The 17,953-nt window shown below is 42.0% G+C and overlaps 2 protein-coding genes across 2 annotated transcripts in view; one reads left to right on the plus strand and one right to left on the minus strand.

Annotated features, from left to right (window-relative positions):
- The window catches only part of RELCH (RAB11 binding and LisH domain, coiled-coil and HEAT repeat containing), a 71,377-nt gene extending 66,951 nt beyond the window's left edge, over positions 1-4,426 (minus strand). The window contains exon 1 of the mRNA XM_042869005.1: positions 3,795-4,426. Within this exon, the coding sequence (XP_042724939.1) occupies positions 3,795-4,275 (481 nt within the window). The 5' untranslated portion in view covers positions 4,276-4,426. The remainder of the gene's footprint in view (positions 1-3,794) is intronic.
- PIGN (phosphatidylinositol glycan anchor biosynthesis class N) overlaps positions 4,383-17,953 on the plus strand; it is a 103,218-nt gene continuing 89,647 nt past the window's right edge. Inside the window, exons 1-3 of the mRNA XM_042868870.1 lie at positions 4,383-4,516; positions 4,581-4,647; positions 15,146-15,405. Coding sequence (XP_042724804.1) covers positions 4,383-4,516; positions 4,581-4,647; positions 15,146-15,405 — 461 coding nt within the window. The remainder of the gene's footprint in view (positions 4,517-4,580; positions 4,648-15,145; positions 15,406-17,953) is intronic.

The following is a 17,953-nucleotide window of genomic DNA, read 5'->3' on the forward strand; positions in this document are numbered from 1 at the left end:
GCAGTATCCCAGTTTAACCTCTTTCTTGTCTCTCTTGATTGTCATCAAAGCTGTTTCAAATTTTAAAAAAATTCTTCTTTACAAGGAAGAAATTAAAAGGCAGATTCTAATTTGTCTTTAGTACTAAAGCTGGTTCCAGGAGTGTAAGTTGCATCCCTTCAGGAAATAGCATTAACCAGGCATAGCCCATGATGCTTGAGCTCAAATTATGGCTGTCAGCCACAGGGATTTATTAACACACCATTTGAGTCTGGGCAACAAACATGAGACATTCAAGCCACTGAATTATTTCTAAAGTTGAAGTATCACTTTTTATACTGTGTGAAGGTGAGGGAAAGGGGACATGAATTTAAATTTAAAATGTAGGTGACAACCAAAGTCTTGCAAGAGATTTCCAACGCTATACAAAGCAAGAATTTCCACACTATACCATTCATATGACCAGCTTAAAGAAAGCAGTTTCAAAATGGTCTGGCAGACTACTGAAACCACTGAAGAGGCAAACAAGAAGTTTGGGAAGATCTAGCTGAAATACATGATATAAAGGACATGTGCAACTAAAGGAGCAGTGCTGACTCCTTCACAAAGTCAGTTTGTTCTAAATTTTAACAACAGAAGCATCTTTTCCATATTTTTCAGCATAATATAGCTTAATCTCTATTTGCAGCTGTGACACTACTGCTGTTTGAAAACAGAGGTGTTTTTTTTTTCCAAAAATACAAGAAAACCTTGTCATCTGACTATCAACTGCTTTGTAAGCAAGTTCTCTGAAGAATGGCTCATAGACAAAACGGCTCCTGAGTCCCTACCTTACCACAAGATGCTGTTTAATTCATGTGATATTTCATTACATCTTCTTTGTAGCAGCCTATAAACAAAAAATATATGGGGAGAAAAAAAAATGCCAGTAGGCAGTATGCACTCATATTTAGTTTGCCAATAGCTACTTGCACTGAAATTCTCTCATTCTGTAAATGACTGGGCATACACTGCAAAGCTTCCAGTTGCTCTATAGAAATCCCAGGGCAGCATTCCAAGCATGCTTTGGATCCACTTAGAATTGCCAGTCACTTTTTCTACAACCACTCAAATTATCAAAAAACCTCAGCATACAACCAGAAAGACTCACCTAAGTTGGTGGTGGTGGGAGAAGGTACAGGACTAGTGCTGAGAATGAATTCCAACTGGAGGCATCAACAGAACAACTTCTATTACATAAAAGTTGACCACATGATTATTTTTTTCCACTGAGACATAAAGTTTGAGTGACCCTGAAATGACAATCATGCCTAATTCCACTACTTTCTACATCAACCACTTCTCCAAAGAAAATCACTGTTCTATTCTCAAACCCATTTAGGCATACTGAAGTGAGAGAAAGCAACTGCAATACTCTTGCAGAAACCCTCTGCAAGTCTCCACAAATGCAGGAATAACTGTTTGCGCCTCTTAACAGAATTTAACTTCTTACTCAGGCAAACAGACAGATTTAATGCTGGATTTGACCCGTGGCTTATTTCTCTAACTAAATACAATATCAAATACTGAAAACAGAACCCTTAGAGGCCATCTAGTCCAACTCCCCTGCAATGGGCAAGGAAAACCTAGAGTGAGATCAGGCTGCTCAGAGCCCCATCCAGCTTGGGCCACAGAACATCCACCACCTCTCTGGACAGCCTGTTCCAGAGCTTCACCAACCTTACTGCAGAAGACTTCTTCCTTATATCCAGTCTAAACCTCTCTTTTAGTTTGGAACCATCTCCCCTTGTCCTATGACAACAGATCCTTCTAAAGAGTCTGTTCCCTTCTTTCTGATAGCCCTCTTTTAGACATAAAAAGGCCCCCGTCAGGTCCCCCCCAAAGCCTTCTGTTCTCCAAGCTGAACAGCCCCAGCTCTCTCAGCCTGTCCTCATAGGAGAGGTGTGCCATCCCTTGCAAGATTTTTGTGGCCATTTTCTGGACACTTTCCAACAGGTTTACGTCTCTTCTGTACTGAGGACTCCACATCCAGACACAGTACCCACATGGGGTCTCACCAACACAGACTAGAGGGGCAGAAGAAATAAAAAGCACTCTTGCAAGGATCTGATAACTTTCAGCCCATCAGTCTTATGCAATCTATTTTTTTTTAACATTTGCAAATTGACTTAAATTCAGACATGAGTCCTTATCAGTTCCTGTTATCATCAACCAGACTCAGGTAGAACAGGAATGACACAATGGCTAGCTCTGTGCTAGATTCAATGAAGTCTAATGATGACCATAAGTCATCTGACTTCCAATATCACTCATTCTTAATTGCCTTTTGAAACATTTTTGAGACAAAAAGGTACACTCCAATATTCTATTATAGATTACAGGTTTCAGTACACTTACTCATAACTTTTAACCTAAGGTCTAACACAACAGTTACTTTTATTATGCCTCAGAATTATCACACAGCACCAAAAAAATTTTTTTAGATCCTCTCCTCTATCCTTTGATGGTTCTTCTTTTTAATAGGGGCAACCTCTCCATATCTATCATTCAGCAGCGTGGCAAAATGATCATTAAGATGTTCTCACATAAATATACATTGATCTAGAACTCCACAAAGTCAATAAATTGAGTGTCTTTAACTCCACAGATACACAGGCTGCTGTTAAATTCTAATACAGGTGTGACCAACAACTGGAAACAACATACACTAACAAAGCACAAAGAATGCTTAGTCAATGGGGTGAATCAATTGGAATCCCTAAGGATGCTGTTTTTAATGAAATAGAAATTAATATTGGTTCCTAGCCTTGAAACAGAGTTTTTCCGACATTCACCAACCTTATCATGAAAAGAACCTTACTGAAGGGTTGTCAAAGTCAAGTGTGAAATTCTAAGTACTTGTAAACAAGATAAGTGCAGTATAAGCAGCAAGAAGAAAAAAACCATGCAATTTTCAAAATACATTTAATAATTACAAAAGCTGAAAGTTTCTCTGTTGCCTCCTGTCCAAGCCATCTAGATACTACCAGTTGTCTCCGTATTTGAAATCTTAACAGCATCTCTTTGCAACATTTGAAACTTCTTCTAAAGCAAAGAAATCATAGGACTACTTACCAAATACCTCTAGGTATCTCGGAATACACACATATATTAACAAGTCTTTCACCGTGACCACAGCCCCTCTCACATCAATACTATCTATGAGTTTATTAAGCCCTCAGGTGGCTGGGCACCTTCTCTCTCCCAAAATGACTTCCATAAGCTACCAGATTATTAAACCTTTACTGGTCTTGAAAGCAGTGTTGCTAAAGCACACAAACACTGGTATTCTAAGCCATCTGCCCTATTAAAACCCAAAAGCTTTTAAGGCCAGCTTCATGACAGTTTTCCAAATGCCTTCAACACTGCAGAAGCTATACTCAACCATCCCCACTGCCCTTGGCCAGCACTTGGGAAGCAGTACAGCATCAGTGATTGAACACACTGCGCTGTATATGACCAGGTAATACCTGTGAAATTCAGCACCACTTCTGGACCACTGAGCCACTCCAATGCACTGACAATCTATTTTTGACAGCTTTTAGACTTCAGACATTACGCGATGGCTTTAATGGTTAATATGGTTAAGCTCAACTCTTTCCTAGCAGGGCGTGGATTGATCTTTTGTGAGCGGGTAGTAAAGAAGGCACAAAAACGCTCGTTTCTAACACTTCTTCACACCAGGCACATGAGTGACCTTCACGAGAGGCCCAATCACGTCCGTGCCCTGCCCAGCACAGCCCCGCTCCCAGTCCCGGCCAGAAGGAGGCACTTACTGAGCTGCCCGGAGCCGGGCTCCCTGCCGCCGGCTCCGCCGAGCACGCCGCCGCCCAGACCCCCTCCGGCGGGCGGCGTGCCGCTCTGCCTCTCGAAGTTGCCCGGGTTGGAGAAGAAATCACGCAGCCTGGGCAGCTCCCGGCCGCTCTCCAGCAGCTCCGTGTGCAGCTCCAGCGCCGTCAGCAGGAACTGATCCCGCAGGAGCTGAGCCGCCATCGCGTCCATCGACACCCGCGGCGGATCCCCAGCGGCGGCCCCGCCGCCCGCCCCCGCCGCATCGCCCGCCGCCCGCAAACCCGGCAGCTCTTCGGGGCTGCCCGCGGCCGCCGCCTCCTCCCGCCGCCGGGCCGGGTACGCCGGCCCTCCCGGCTCGGTACTGCTGCTGCTGCCGCCGCCGCCGGGCCTGGCTTCTTCAGGCTCGTCCTCCTCCGAGTCGCTGAGAAAAGGGTTCACGCTGCTGCCCCCGCCCGCCGCCGCCATCTTGCACCCCGACGCGGCGCTATCGAGGCGCCGCCGCGGTGAAAGCCGCGCAGAGCAGCAGCCTCTTCTGGCGGGACCGGAGCCGGGGCCGCCGCCAGCTCCCCCAGATGCTACGGGCGCTGCCACCGGCGACTTCCCCCCAACCACCGCTTCCTCGGACTCCCGCACCCGCCCCGCTGCCGCTTCCGGATCCCGCCTCTCGCGAGAGCTCTCCGACCAATCGCGAGCGGCGCCCCGACGCGCAGGCCTCGCCCCTCGGCCCGCTCCGGGAGGCGGGCTGCGGCTGGGAGAGGGGCTGGGTGCAGAGGGCGGGAACACGAGCATAGCAGAGGAAGCGGAAGTAGATACCGGCGGAGCTGGCGGCGGGAGGCAGTGAGTATTGGCGCCTGCGCACTGGGCGCTCCCTGGCTGCGTGCAGTGGGGGGAGGTCCGGGACTACGCGTGGGGCCGCATGTGGCGGCTCAGGGGGAGCTTCCTACGGCTTGGGGTTGCCCGCACGTCAGCCTCAGGGTTTTTAGCTGTCCAGTGGGCTGGGGCGGACCCAGCCTGGTGTTGTGCGGATGTGGGGCTGCATGAGGGCTGTGGGTGTGTGGCAGAGTCGGTCCGGGCCCGCACAGGAGGGAGGACGGTTGCCTGCGGTCGTCCTTTATCGCTCGGTGTGGGAAGTGCGGCTTTTTTTTTAATTTTTTTTTTTTCCATCTTTGTTGTCCTTTGAGCTTGAAGAAACACGTGTCGTTTTAACTTTGTTTTTATGTCTTAAGCCAAATTTGGCTCTAGCTGTGCCTTCCTGGTCCCCTCCCTGCAGTCCCATCCGTAGCACTTTAGCTTTCCCGGTATATGTACTCCTATCTGCTGTCCCTTTCAGTTTTGTTTTATCTTGTCTCAGTGCCCTGATTTAGCTCTGCTGCCTGCCTTGCCTGATTCCTTACAGGTCAGGATTGAGAGTTTTTGTGCCTTAAGAAAAGTGTCTTTGAATAGATTCTAGCTTTCATTTGTACCTCTCATGGAGCTGAGGGCTCCCCTGCACTAATGCTCCTAACAACTGGAAGTTTGCTTTTCTGAGGTGCCTTTGCCTGCCTTTTATCTGCCAAGACCGAGAATTAGAGTAGCAAGAAGTTGTATGTCTGGAAGCATGTTGTTTCCATTGATAAAACCATAGTGTTACCTCTGGTGTTTCCTGGCAGGATTCTCTTATTACATGCTCCCTTCATTATATGTTTCCCTACTGAAGTGAGTTCAACTTGTAAACAGTACAGATTCGAGTCAGTATTGGTTTCTGTTGTTTCTTTGAAAGCACCTCTTGTTTCTTTTGAAAGCATTTCTGCTAACTCAAGACTCCACTATGTCAGGCTGATTAAATGTGACATCCGTGACTAGATCAGGTTGCTCAGAGCCTTGACCTTGAATTTCATCAGGGATGAGGCATCTACCACACCTCTGGGCAACCTGTTCCAGTTCTTCACTACCCTCACTGTGAAAAAACAACCAAAAACAAACAAACAAACAAAAAAAAAAAAAAACACAAAAACTTTTCCATTATATCCAGTCTAAATCTCCCCTCTTTTAGTTTGAAACCATTTCCCTTTGTCCTGTCACAACAGGCCCTAATAAAAAGAGTTTGTCTCCACCTTGCTTACAGCCCCTATTAATATAAACACCAGTCTCTCTGGAGCCTTCTCTTCTCCAGGCTGGACAGCCCTTGCTCTCTGCCTGTCCTCATAGGGGAAGTGTTCCATTCCTTGTATCATTTCTGTGGCCCTCTGGTTGGATTCCAACATGTCCATATCTTTTCTGTACTGAGGACCCCACAATCTTAATATACTGGAGTTTATTAGATATTAAATATTGCTTATCTATCATAATTGCAATCTATTGTCTTTGTGTTAGTATGCTATAAAAATATACTCTTCTACTTAGTTTACATACAATTTAAAATGTAATCAATTTTACATTCTGTTCTTTAATAAACCTTTTTTTATTCTGATAAAATACAATTTTTATAATGTTTATATCATAGGGAAAAGAGTAGTGGAACATGAATATGTTGTTGCCTAAAATAAAATGCGGTATATTGAAAAAGCTTTGGAATTTGATTTAAACCACAGTAAAATAGGAAAAAAATATTCACTGTTGGTACTTCAGAGTTAGGAACCCGTGAAGAAATCTTACTACTTTCCCTTTCCTTTTAAAGCATGCGCAGTACGAGCTTGCTACAAGTTGATGTACTTGCGGTCTGCCTTGTCCCGTAGAGGGAGGAAAGTTACTGGTGTCCTGTAGCAGCCTCTAGTGGTGATGTGCGATATTTACAAGTGATTTGAAGAGAAAGGATGATCTTTCTTACAGAGGGCTGTATCAGAAAGTCGTGAAAGTTAACGGTTCACTTTTTAAGATGCCATGCTTATCCATGTGGAAGGACAGTATAGGTAGGAAAGGGAAACAGTGAAAATCAAGTATGAAAATGGTCACTGTAAGGTCATTCACAGGTTTAAAAGTAGTAAATTCACACCAGAAGCTATGTTGCCTGAATTTATTGATGTGTTTTTTATTGAAGCTTTCTGGAAGTGCAAATAAGGCTTGAAATTGAAAAGGTGTGGTTTTTTCCCTATCACTACAGAGTCACGCACCACCAACTTGTAAATATGCTGCCACGACTGATACCATACCAATGCTTGCGTTGTTCAGCCTGCTGCTCTTCTATCGATTATTGGAGGAAAGTGTGATGAAAGGTTTCTAAGTGAGCATATTTGGAAGTTACGGTGGAAGTTATGCATTGAAGGCTACAATGTGTATAAATGGAATACAAATTGGAGAACAGAGTAGGAATCTGAGGACGTGCTTGGAACATACTGAGTTAGTACTGTTGGAAGAAGATGTTCTGTTCATCTGGTGCCAACAGAGGTTTATGTTATGAATTAGACTGGTGAGCTAAACTATTTCCTTTTCCTTTTTTTTTTTTTTTTTTTCTTTTTTCCTTGAGGTTATTTTCAGTTCAGAGTTGTCCATTCTGCCTCACTATGCAGACAGCTGGGCCAGCCAAAGAGAGAGCTTGGCATGGGAATAGATGCTTGGAAGCAGGGAACAGGGCAACTCCCTGCAGCTGTACTTAGTTTTTCTTGCAGAATTTGTAACTGTCAGAACCTCTTGGTCTTCTAACTGCTACTCCTATGTCAGCAATACAAGACAAAGTATTTCACCTGCTGATTTTACATATTTGGGAAGCAGATGCATTTAATTATGGAAAAGTTCCTACAGATGGTGGGTACAGATAAATAACTGCTAGACAGATGTTAATAGTAGGCTTTTGCTGTCATTATAGAATCGTTTAATTGTTTTCTCTGTGAGAGCAGACACATAATGTAGGTAGAGCTTACCTTTGTGTTCTTAAGATGAGACAGTATCTGTCTAATAATAAGTCTACTCTTTGTAATCATCTGCTTACCAGTGTTGCCTCACTTCCTTGTTTTGCCAGCAGGGAAATTGGGAAATGGCAAATGTCTGTTTGTGACAGAAAGACGCCATACAACTTCTTTGCATAAACATTTATGGATAAACCTCACGGGGTCCTTGATGAAGTACTCTATATACTTGTATTACTGGTTTAGAAGTTGGATACTCTCTTGAAGGTGATGTTTAAATGTTTTTCTCCTCTTTGCAATTTGGCTATTGCAGTTTCTTTCTCCTCTTCTGCTAGTTTCCTTATGATAAAACTAACTACTGAAAGCCTGGTTTTAAGATGGATTTCCCTGGGGACTTAGATCTGCAATTGCAGCCACGTGCTGCTGGAGCAGAGGCAAGATCATTCTGAAGGCTTGAAGAGTCTGAGAAAGAAGTGTAGGATAACAGAAAGAAGGAATTTCCCTTTGAAAGCTCCCAACGAGGGAAGCTTGGAGTGATGCAGGCAGGCCGTGGGCAGGGTAGGTCTGCCGGAGCAGCGAAGCCGCAGGTCCGCGCCGCCAGTTCAGCACCTTGGAGAGCAGCCGGCCACTGTCCGGCGTCTGCGGGGCGCTCGGTTCTTCCTAGATCGGCATTGCTGTAGCAGGTTTGTGAAGTAAAGAGGAGTAAGATAAAGATTCTCCTAGCTGGCTGAGCTGAGTAATCGGATACAATGCTTCTGGCTAGTATATTGGTTGAAATAGTGCTTTTGTTCTCACAAGCTCGTAAGTTCTTTTAAGAAACTCTACTTTGAAAGAGTGTGAACTTGTGAAATCATAATTCGACTTCAAAGCATTAAATAATACTTTCGGTAATAAAGACATAGAGAAGGTTGTCTTGTTGCCCTTTCTCCTTACCCTGAAATTATTGGTAAAATAGGCATGTGTGCAAGATCCAGCAGATAAGTGGCTTTGGAGATATTGCATGTGTTTGGTTAACAGTTGAAAAGAAAATGTGACAGTAAAACAAAACTCTTCTGCGTCAACTTTTTAAATCCTTACTTATATTGGCTTCTTTAAGCACCATTTTCTTTGAATGTTTTTCTCTGTATATGTACCGAACAAATTTGCAAGCTAAATTTATTTGCAAGGTTGTCTTCTATCATTTTCCTTGTGTGTTTTTTTCTCTGTGTGCTCTACTTTAATATTTGCTGTAGGACTTTCAAGTGTTCGATCCTTTGGCCCTTTACTTCTGAAGCGAGAAACTGTAGTGCTTGTATCTTACTTGTATCTTACTGTGTCTGTGTCTTACTGAGTAGTTTTATTGTAAATCTCTTTAAAAATATGTTGGGGGTGTTTTCAGCCTTGGATTGTCAGGGAGGTCTCCACTGAGACAGCTAGACTGCTATGGCTAACTGCCATCAATGCACTTGTGGTTTTTTTTTTAAGTACTTGTTTGTTGACCCTAGCAGTCCTGGTGGCAGATGTGCTGGTTTCTGTTCCCAGGTGTCATTCTATCCCCCCAAATATCCTATGAAACTTCTAATATCAAAAATCTGTTTACAAGACCTGCAAGAAGAGCATGAAAAAATGAAAATGAAGTCTTTATTCTCTGCAAGAATAGTCATACAAAGCAATGCAAAATTCTTTTGTCAGGACAAAGAACTGAATAGTCCACGTTGAGATGGAAATATGATGTTTAGCTGTAGAACAGTGATGCTTGAAGAAGACTTGGTAATAGAAATTGTCTCTGTGACTTTGAAGTTAAAAAAAAAAAAAAAAAAAAAAACTCAAAAAGGTGTTGTAAAGACCTCCCGAAAACACATAAGTGGCCTAGAATACTGTTATCAGTGAAATAGCTGATTCATAGGGAAAAACAACAACAACAAAACAACAATCCACAGCACTTGCTATTGAGTTTTATTTTCTCTGAGATCTGGCCTTTTATCTGTCTGCATCATGAACAAATACAATGCTGCATTCTACGCTTCCATTTTTCTACAATTGGCTGGCAAGCGTTACCAGGGGATGATGCTTTTGTTCTCTTTCATGCCTCAAAGCATGAAAAAACCACCACTGTCCTTTCTCAGTGCTCTCTTCTTGTCAATGCTGTACTTGAGTATGTTTTTGTACCTGGGAGGTTTGTGGAAACTTATTGCATGTTTACAGGATAATTTGCAGAGAAATGTGTAGGCTGGCATTACAGGTAACTGATTTACAGATAAGTTCTGTTGGTTATTCTGCCTTGTAGTCCATAGTCAGGTTTCTCTTTGGAATGTTTTAGCAAAAGAGATTTTGTTGTTGTTGTTGTTTTTTTAGGCAGAGCAATTTTGATTATCAAATGATGTTAAAAAGGGAGTTAAATATTCCTTGAGCTCTTTGCCTCAGGTTTGGATCTACTTCACTGAACAACATTTAAAATTTAAAACAGATATCATTTGCTATTATAATCCATAAAATTAGTGGAGGCACTGAACATAAAATCATTTTAAACAGATGGCTTAAATTACCAAAGCCACTTCAGTGCAGGTGCAAGCAAAAATACTGTCATTGCAGCTTCATTATCTGACAGAACATATTATACCTCACGGGAGAGAAAATGGAGTTTGGGAAAGGAGGAAAAGGGTCTTGATCAGAATCTCGCCTCTATTCATTTTTATTATTTGCTTCACATGTGAAGCAAATGCGAAGTTTTGGGAACTCCTTTGTCTAAGTACTGTGTAAAGATGCAAGAAAGCTTAATCTGAGACTGGCTGGTAAGTCTGTATAAATCTGTGTAGTCAATGGACATATGCTTTGAGAGCAGGAAATCGCTTGTATTGCTTGACTGGTGTAACCCTTTAAACATTTAAATTAGTAAAAGAATAGCGTAAAGGCTGCTAGGGCTGTCTTGGGTGATATATAATTGCCACGGCATTTAAAGTACTGTCACACAGCAAAACTTCCATTTTGCTTCCCTACCCTAAGCAAAAGGATCATGTTTTATATGTGGACAAATTGCACAGCCACAAATTTGACAGTTTAAATTATGTAATGTGCTGTACTGTTTAGCTGAAAAATGTATTCATCAGCTAGAAACATAGCAAGCATTCCCGTCCATTTCTTTTTTTTCTATAAAAGATTCTTACCAAGGCCATTGATGCTTATTGAAAATGGCTTTCCAATGGATTTTTTTTCATCTTACGCAACAGACTTGACAATATTTAGTGAAGCATGGTGTCTCTAAAAGAAATGACTAATGTGTCTTGAGCTCCCTCTCTTGACATTTTATTATCCTTAAAAAATATTCCTGCCATTGGGGCATATTCCGTGTGGTATTTTGTGGTTGTTTTATTGCATATTTAGAGGGGGGGAAAAGGCAGGGAAAGGAGATGTGACATTTCTCACAAAGAACTATACGATGCAGTGCAAATATGATTTTCTTTGCCTAATTTATAATGCTGAGAGATTACAAGTTCGGGGAAATAGAATTTAGATGTTGATTCCTTTGGAGAAGGTGCCTCATTTCCTTAATTATATCAACATTCCTGTTTAGCTTTAAGGGCTCTGATCTTTCATGGGACTGTGGATGCTGGTTATGTGGCAGTCAGAACTGAATGCAAGGAAGTACTGGACTTTGAAGCGAGTCAGAAAACATCTTGTTAGCAAGATGTGGGTAAGATTGAAAGAAATAAAAAGCTAATGAGAAATAAATTGCTTGCTTCTTGTCTTTGATGGGGCTTTGGTGGCTCATTGTAGCTGTCTTGTTCCCCTGCTACTGTCACAGTTTTCATTACTGTAGTTCTTTTACTTCCATGACCGCTAGTGACGAACTTGCCACTGAAAGAGGGCTTTCTGCAGTTTTTGATAGATGTGAGTACAAAGAAGGAGGAGGTCTCTTTTGTTCCTGGCTGGTGCAGATGGGGTGAGTTTTCTCTCTGAGGATTCTTTTAAAACAAACAAACCAACCCTTTCATCTGTTCAAATAACCCCCCCTAAGAAAAAATAATTACAGCCAGGAGGTTTCTGCTGCTTGTCTTTAATCTTGTAGACTTCAGGAAAGGTGCCTGTTGATTCTGTCTTATCTTTTCTTTCAGGACAAGTGCTCCCCTTTCATCTGTGTGCTCTTTTGTCTGCTCACATACAAAATCCAATAATGACAGAAGTGGCAAACACTGGTGAAGCCCACCAGCTCAGGGCAGTGCTAATTTCCCATTTGCTCTCTTCCCATGTACAACTTATATTGCAGGCAGTGAGTGGCCTGATGGTTCTTAAGTACTTTCCAGTCAATATCTGAAAATCTGTTGTTGGTTCCAAATTGTTTGAATAAAGTACTTTAAATGTGGGGTTTAAATTCTGTCAGGCTGGAGGCTGGGCAGCATCATTATTGGCTCTGTATTTAGTTTAGGGAGATGGTGATAGTCGGAGAAACAAATATAGAAATAAAACAAGAAATGTGAGTGTGATATTCTCTTTACTAGTTTGGATGGGTCTGTAAGGAGATGAGTTGTCTGGCTGTGTTATTGTAAGTAGCATTTCAGATGGACTGTAAGAAATAGCATGTGACAAACAGGTTGCAACCTGTAGGTGCTCCTAACCCTCAGCGTGTTGTTTGCAAGTCCAGAAGCCGTGTTCCTTTCTCTTGGTATGTGACAGAATACACAAAACTACACTGAATAATGCAGTCAAGATTTGGGCGAAGATAACATCTTCAGATTTTGGGAGGTAGCATACTAAGTCACTTCAGTGCCTGGGAAAATATCAGTGGAACGAAATGCTGATATATCTTTGACTTAGGTTTTATTGGAAAGAAGACATAAGATATGTCTTCTAGTTTCAGTTTGTTTAACTACTTTTTTGCTGACCAAGCCAACGAGGGCATAGATTTTGCACTACTACTAGGTGCTTAGATTTAGTCACTTGTCATCCAAAGTGAAAAGAGCTTTGTGTGTGTTTAATGTATTTTTTTCTTCTCTTGGCATTTAGCGTTTTCTCATAAATAACCTAATACATAACCTACTTTTCTTTTGATTCTGGTTATTTCTTCCTTTTAGCATGCCTTATATGGTTTCTGCCTTGAACCACCAAGCACCAGACTCTACAGATAAATTTGCTTGTGATGACTTTTCCAATAGGTGGAGGGAGAAGAACAAGGAACTCTTTTCCTTTGTGTGGTAGTCTGTAAAAGCTGGATTACATTTCTGTATCTCTTGAGATGCAGAGGCACAGTGCTTAGCTGAGCATCCTTCCTGCTAGGATACATGCATGGATGCATGTTCCTTAGACGTGTTACCTGTGCTCCTCTGTGCCTGGAAGGCATGAAGGCTGTCTCAAGGGGTGTCTGAGTTTTTCTGGGATAGATGTTCCCTGTTCTTCCCACCGAGAAAATCATGCTAGAGACTTGCTGGGCACCGAGAAATTTAGTAGTGAAGCTGTCATCTGATGGTGATGAGCAGTTAAATATGTTAAAATTGTGACCAGCATAGTCTACTATAATATGATCAAACTGTGTTGCAAATGTAAAACTCTTTTTTGGAATTAAATTTGTAGATCACTGTAGATCTGATGATATTAAACTTGAATTGTGTTGATTACACTCTTACTGCTGCAAGCTTGGTCTCGGGCCTGGGGAGAGTTAAAATAAAGAGAAATGCCTAGTGGTGAAAATGGTTTAGGTTACTGTTACTGTAGTTGGAATTTAGAATATACTAAGCTATGGAATTCTAGCATTAGAAGCACCCAATGGCAAGAATCCAGTTGAAGTAACATGTTTTGTTTAGTGGGGTATTTAGTCATATCAGTTTTAGGCCGTGATAGCTTGGATTCTCTTTTCAAACAGCATAACTACATCAAAAGATGCACCCCTATGGAAAATAAACAAAATAAAATGAGGTCCCATGTTAGTGGTATTTCTGTGATTGTGGTTTTGTGTATTTAATTTCATGCAGGAACTCTGACTACTTATAAAAGCAATAACTGAACAGATGCTTCAAAAATGCTGTAGGTCTCTATTGGAATCCCACTTGTAGACACAGAAGTGTGCAAGTTCCTGCTTAAGTGATCAAAACGTGCTCTTTACTGATATGACTGCCAGATGTCTCTTTGAAATGCTTTATCTATCTCAGTCTCCTTTCTTTTTTCTCCCATCTCTGAAATTGGAAATTGCTGCATTAATTATTTCGATTAGGATGGAGGCTGTTGCATCTGTATTTCAATAGGCAAACTTAAAGGAGCTGTAACTTGCAGTTGAGCTGCATTGAGGCCTGAATTTTACTGTGACAAATTACACTTAATTTGGATTATTTATCTATAAAACTTTCAAATCTTTTCCAGTTGGTGGGTTTTCCTGGCTCTTTGAAGTTTTTATTTTACAAAAACATTTCAGTTTTTGTCAGGATGAGTAATATGGTAGTGAAGCCTTTCTTCTTTACTTGATGATAATGCCATGTGTTGGCTGTCAGTTGGCTGTCTGTCCATGTTTCTGACTATTGAAATTTTATAGGCAGCAAGATAAGAAGTGTTCTCATGTAGGAGCATTAAGTAGATTCTGAATAGTTTCCTCAGGAGAGAGGTGTGTATTGATATCCAAAGTTGAATGCCTGCTGCACCTTCCAGGCTATTTATTAGGAAGATCTGTTTCTGAAGTAGTAAATTGAGGTGATTTTTGGGTAGAGCTGATAATTAGCTCATTTATACAATGAAGTTGTCAACTTTGACAGAACTAATAGTCTCTTTCAGACAGTCCCCAAGCTTACTTGAGTACTACATGTTTGCACTGCCTTCATGTGAAACTCTGCATATGTGGTAGATGCATACATTTTCGGTGTATCTGATGTTAAGCATATTTGTATCCCTAACTTGACTTTTTAGATTGAGAGGTTAGGAAAAGCACTGTGAAAGCACAGGTTAGTATCCAGCTGAAACATCATTCTTCACCTGTTGTGCTTTTGTTATCTATTTTAGAAGAGTGTTCTTCACTCACACACAGCATCTTTGTTCATTTAAAATAAGATTTCCGTGTATAAGCAGAGTGCAATGAGCCTAGAATTGATGGTAAACTTAGAAAAAACAACTTTGCAGCTTTTAGTGCTTGCTGTAGGATGGCTTTCCCTAGCTGTCTTTGCTCTGTACGCGCCTTAACAATATACGTCGGCCGGTAGAGGTCAGTGTGTTCATGGAGACGTCACCTTGTCCCGGTCGCTGTCACTGCTGCAGATAAAGCAAGGCCTCTGCTTGTCACAAGAAGCTGGCCTGATTTTATGGTCTTTTGAAGCCATCTGATATCCCTGTAAATGCCAGAGGTGTATTGCTGTGATGTAGCTATCTGACAGTCTGAGTCAACAAGGTGATGACTACAACCAGAATTTCTCTGAACAAGCTTCTTTATGTAAATAGAGGTTGGTTATGGGTCTGGGTAGTCAGTCTAGTAATAGCATTCATTTGATAAATGATATAAGTATATAATAATAAATAAAAACCAAGTTTCATATGACTAATTGTATTTCTCTTACTCTTTCTAGTGTTGGGTTTTTCCTTGCTGGCCTTCAGTTACCATGGGTATACCAGTCTTCATACTTGCTGGTCTCCTTGTGCATTTTGTCTTCATGGCCTCTATTTTTGACATCTACTTCAGCTCCCCTCTGGTTCATGGTATGACTCCTCAGCAAACTCCACTGCCACCTCCAGCAAAGCGCCTGGTACTCTTTGTTGCTGATGGTCTGCGGGCAGATTCTCTGTTTGAATTGAATAGCAACAATACTCCCCAAGCACCTTACCTGCGGTAAGTCCATCCAAAAATAATTTGGATCCAGAATGCTTAATTTCTGGAGGTCGTTATTTGTAATGCTGGAAAGAGTTCTCAGAGGAGTAAGAGAAACAAGGGCAGCTTTGGTGTCTTGGTACTTCTTTCTGCCTTTGAAATGACAAATTTTTGCAGTTGGTTTTTTGCAGCGTCGAGAATTTGTCCCCATCTCTAGGAGCAGTGGTATGTAGCAGCTAGGAAAGAGAATATTCTTGTCATCAAGTGTCTTAGTTTTTCAGTTTCAGTAATTCAGCATTATTGTAATTTCTGGTGATAACACAAACCGTACATTAGTTTGTGAAGTCTGCACTTCTACTGCCTTTTGTTTTACTTTGTCCTCTTTTAAAATGTATTCAAGTCAGAAATTGTCACTGGTGCTGAAAGAATGAGGGAGAGTGGAAGGGAAAAGCTGGTTCCAACCCCCCTGCCATAGGCAGGGACTCCTCTCACTAGACCAGGTTGCTCACAGCCCCATCCAGCCTGGCTCACTTGGACACTGAGCCACTGACCTCGACTGTCTGAGTGAGGCTGTCCAGACAATTCCTTATCCAGTGAGTGGTCCATCCAGCAAATGCATTTTTTTTTTCCTATTTGGCGACCAGGATATTGTGTAGGACAGTATCAAATGCACAAATTTACACAAATTCAGTTAGATTACGTCAGATGCTTTTCCTTTATCCACTTAGGCTGTGACTCCATCAGAAAAGGCCACCAAATTTGTCAGACATGACTTGCCCTTGATGAAGCCATCTTGGTTACCACCAATCACCTCATCTTTGTTTTCTGTGTGCCTTAGTAATGCCTTTAGGAGGATCTGTGCCATGATCTTGGCACATGGGGTGTTATATTTCCCCTTTTCCAATCAGTGGGAACTACACCAGATTGCCATGACCTCTCAAATATAATAGATAGCTGCTCAGCAATGTCACCCCCCAGTTCCCTCAGAACCTGTGAATAGATCCCATTGGGTCCCATGGACTTATGCACCTCCTAGTTCTTTAGATGGTCTTGAACGTGATCTTCACTTACAGCAGGCAGATCTTCCTTCTCCCTGTTCTTACTTCTACTTTCTGCAACTTGAATGGTGCAGCTAGAGTCCTTGCCAGTGAAGACTAAAGCAAAGAAGTCACTGAATACTTCAGCTTTCTGCATATGCCTCATGACTATGTCTCTGATTTCCTTTCAGAGAGGGCTTATGCCTTCGCTGGCCTTCTTTTTAATCACTATTGTATCTGTAAATATTGTTTCCTTTATGTCCCTGGCTAAATTTAATTCTGTCTGGGTTTCAGCTTTCGTATCTTGATCCCTGGCTTTTCTGACAACTTTTTTATAGTCCTTCCAGGTAACTTGTTCCTACTTCCACTCCTTATAGACTTATTTTTGTGCCAAAGTAAGTCCAGGAGCATCTTGTTGATCCACAGAAACTAAACTTCCTGGCATTCTTGCCTGCCTTCCTTTTTCTTGGAATGCACTGCTGCAGGGCTTGGAGGAAATGGTTCTTGAATGTTGACTGGCTTTCTTGGGCCTTTCTTCCCTCTAGAACTTTATCCCATGTCACCCTGGCAAGCAGTTCCCTGAAGAGGTCAAAGTCTGTTCTCCTGAACTCCCGAGTAGCAAGCTTGCTGCATATCCTCTTTTACAGCCTAAGGATCTTCAGCTCCACTGTTTTGTTGACACTGTGGCTGAAGCTGTCTTTGAGCATCATGTTACTCACCAGCTTCTCCTTGTTGGTGAGATAAGATCCAGTATAGCACCTTTTCTTTTGAGTTCCTATACCACTTGGAAGAGGAAGTTATCATCAGTGCATTCCAGGAACCTCTTTAATTCTGGCGCCCTGCTGTGTTTTTCTTCCAACAGATATTGAAGTGGTTGAAGTCCCATGAGGACTGTCTTTGATGAACATGAAGCTGCTCCTGTCTGTTTATAGAAGGCCTCATCCAGTCAGTCTTTCTGGTTGGGTGGCCTGTAGTAGACCCCTGCTACGATGTCTCCTTTCCCTGCCTTTAACCCTAACCCATAAGCTCTCTGTCAGTTCCTCATCCGCCCCCAGGTGGAGCTCCATGAACTCCCAACTGGTCATTGATGTAGAGAGCCGCATTCCCTCCCCTTCTCCCCTGCCTGCTTTTCCTGAAGAAGGAAGAATACCCATGTATTCCTACATTCCAATTGTGAGAGCCATCCCACCACGTCTCAGTAATGCCAGCCCTTGTAGGCATGCACATGCTTGTAGCTCTTTTTGCTTGTTCCTCATGCTCCATGTGTTAAGTGTAAAGACAATGAAATGCCATCTATGTATCTCTTGTACTCTCTTGCTTGTGTATTGAAAACAAGTGTGAGCTTGTGAGATAATGAAAAGAAAGTGTTGCTGCATGCTGTGTGCTGTAGAAGGTGAGGCAGTCCAGGGCAAATAAAGTCTATTTTTTTGCACGTTTGTTACTGATTTCCATGTGTTCATTTTCTTATTTGCTTTAGTTTGTGGCATAACAGATAATTTCTCATGCAGGTGTTCTGTTAAGGAGGAAAGATC

This window comes from Lagopus leucura, unplaced genomic scaffold (genome assembly GCF_019238085.1).
Source record: "Lagopus leucura isolate 7727_CA_CO unplaced genomic scaffold, USGS_WTPT01 Super-Scaffold_100002, whole genome shotgun sequence".
In the NCBI taxonomy this organism is placed as follows: domain Eukaryota; kingdom Metazoa; phylum Chordata; class Aves; order Galliformes; family Phasianidae; genus Lagopus; species Lagopus leucura.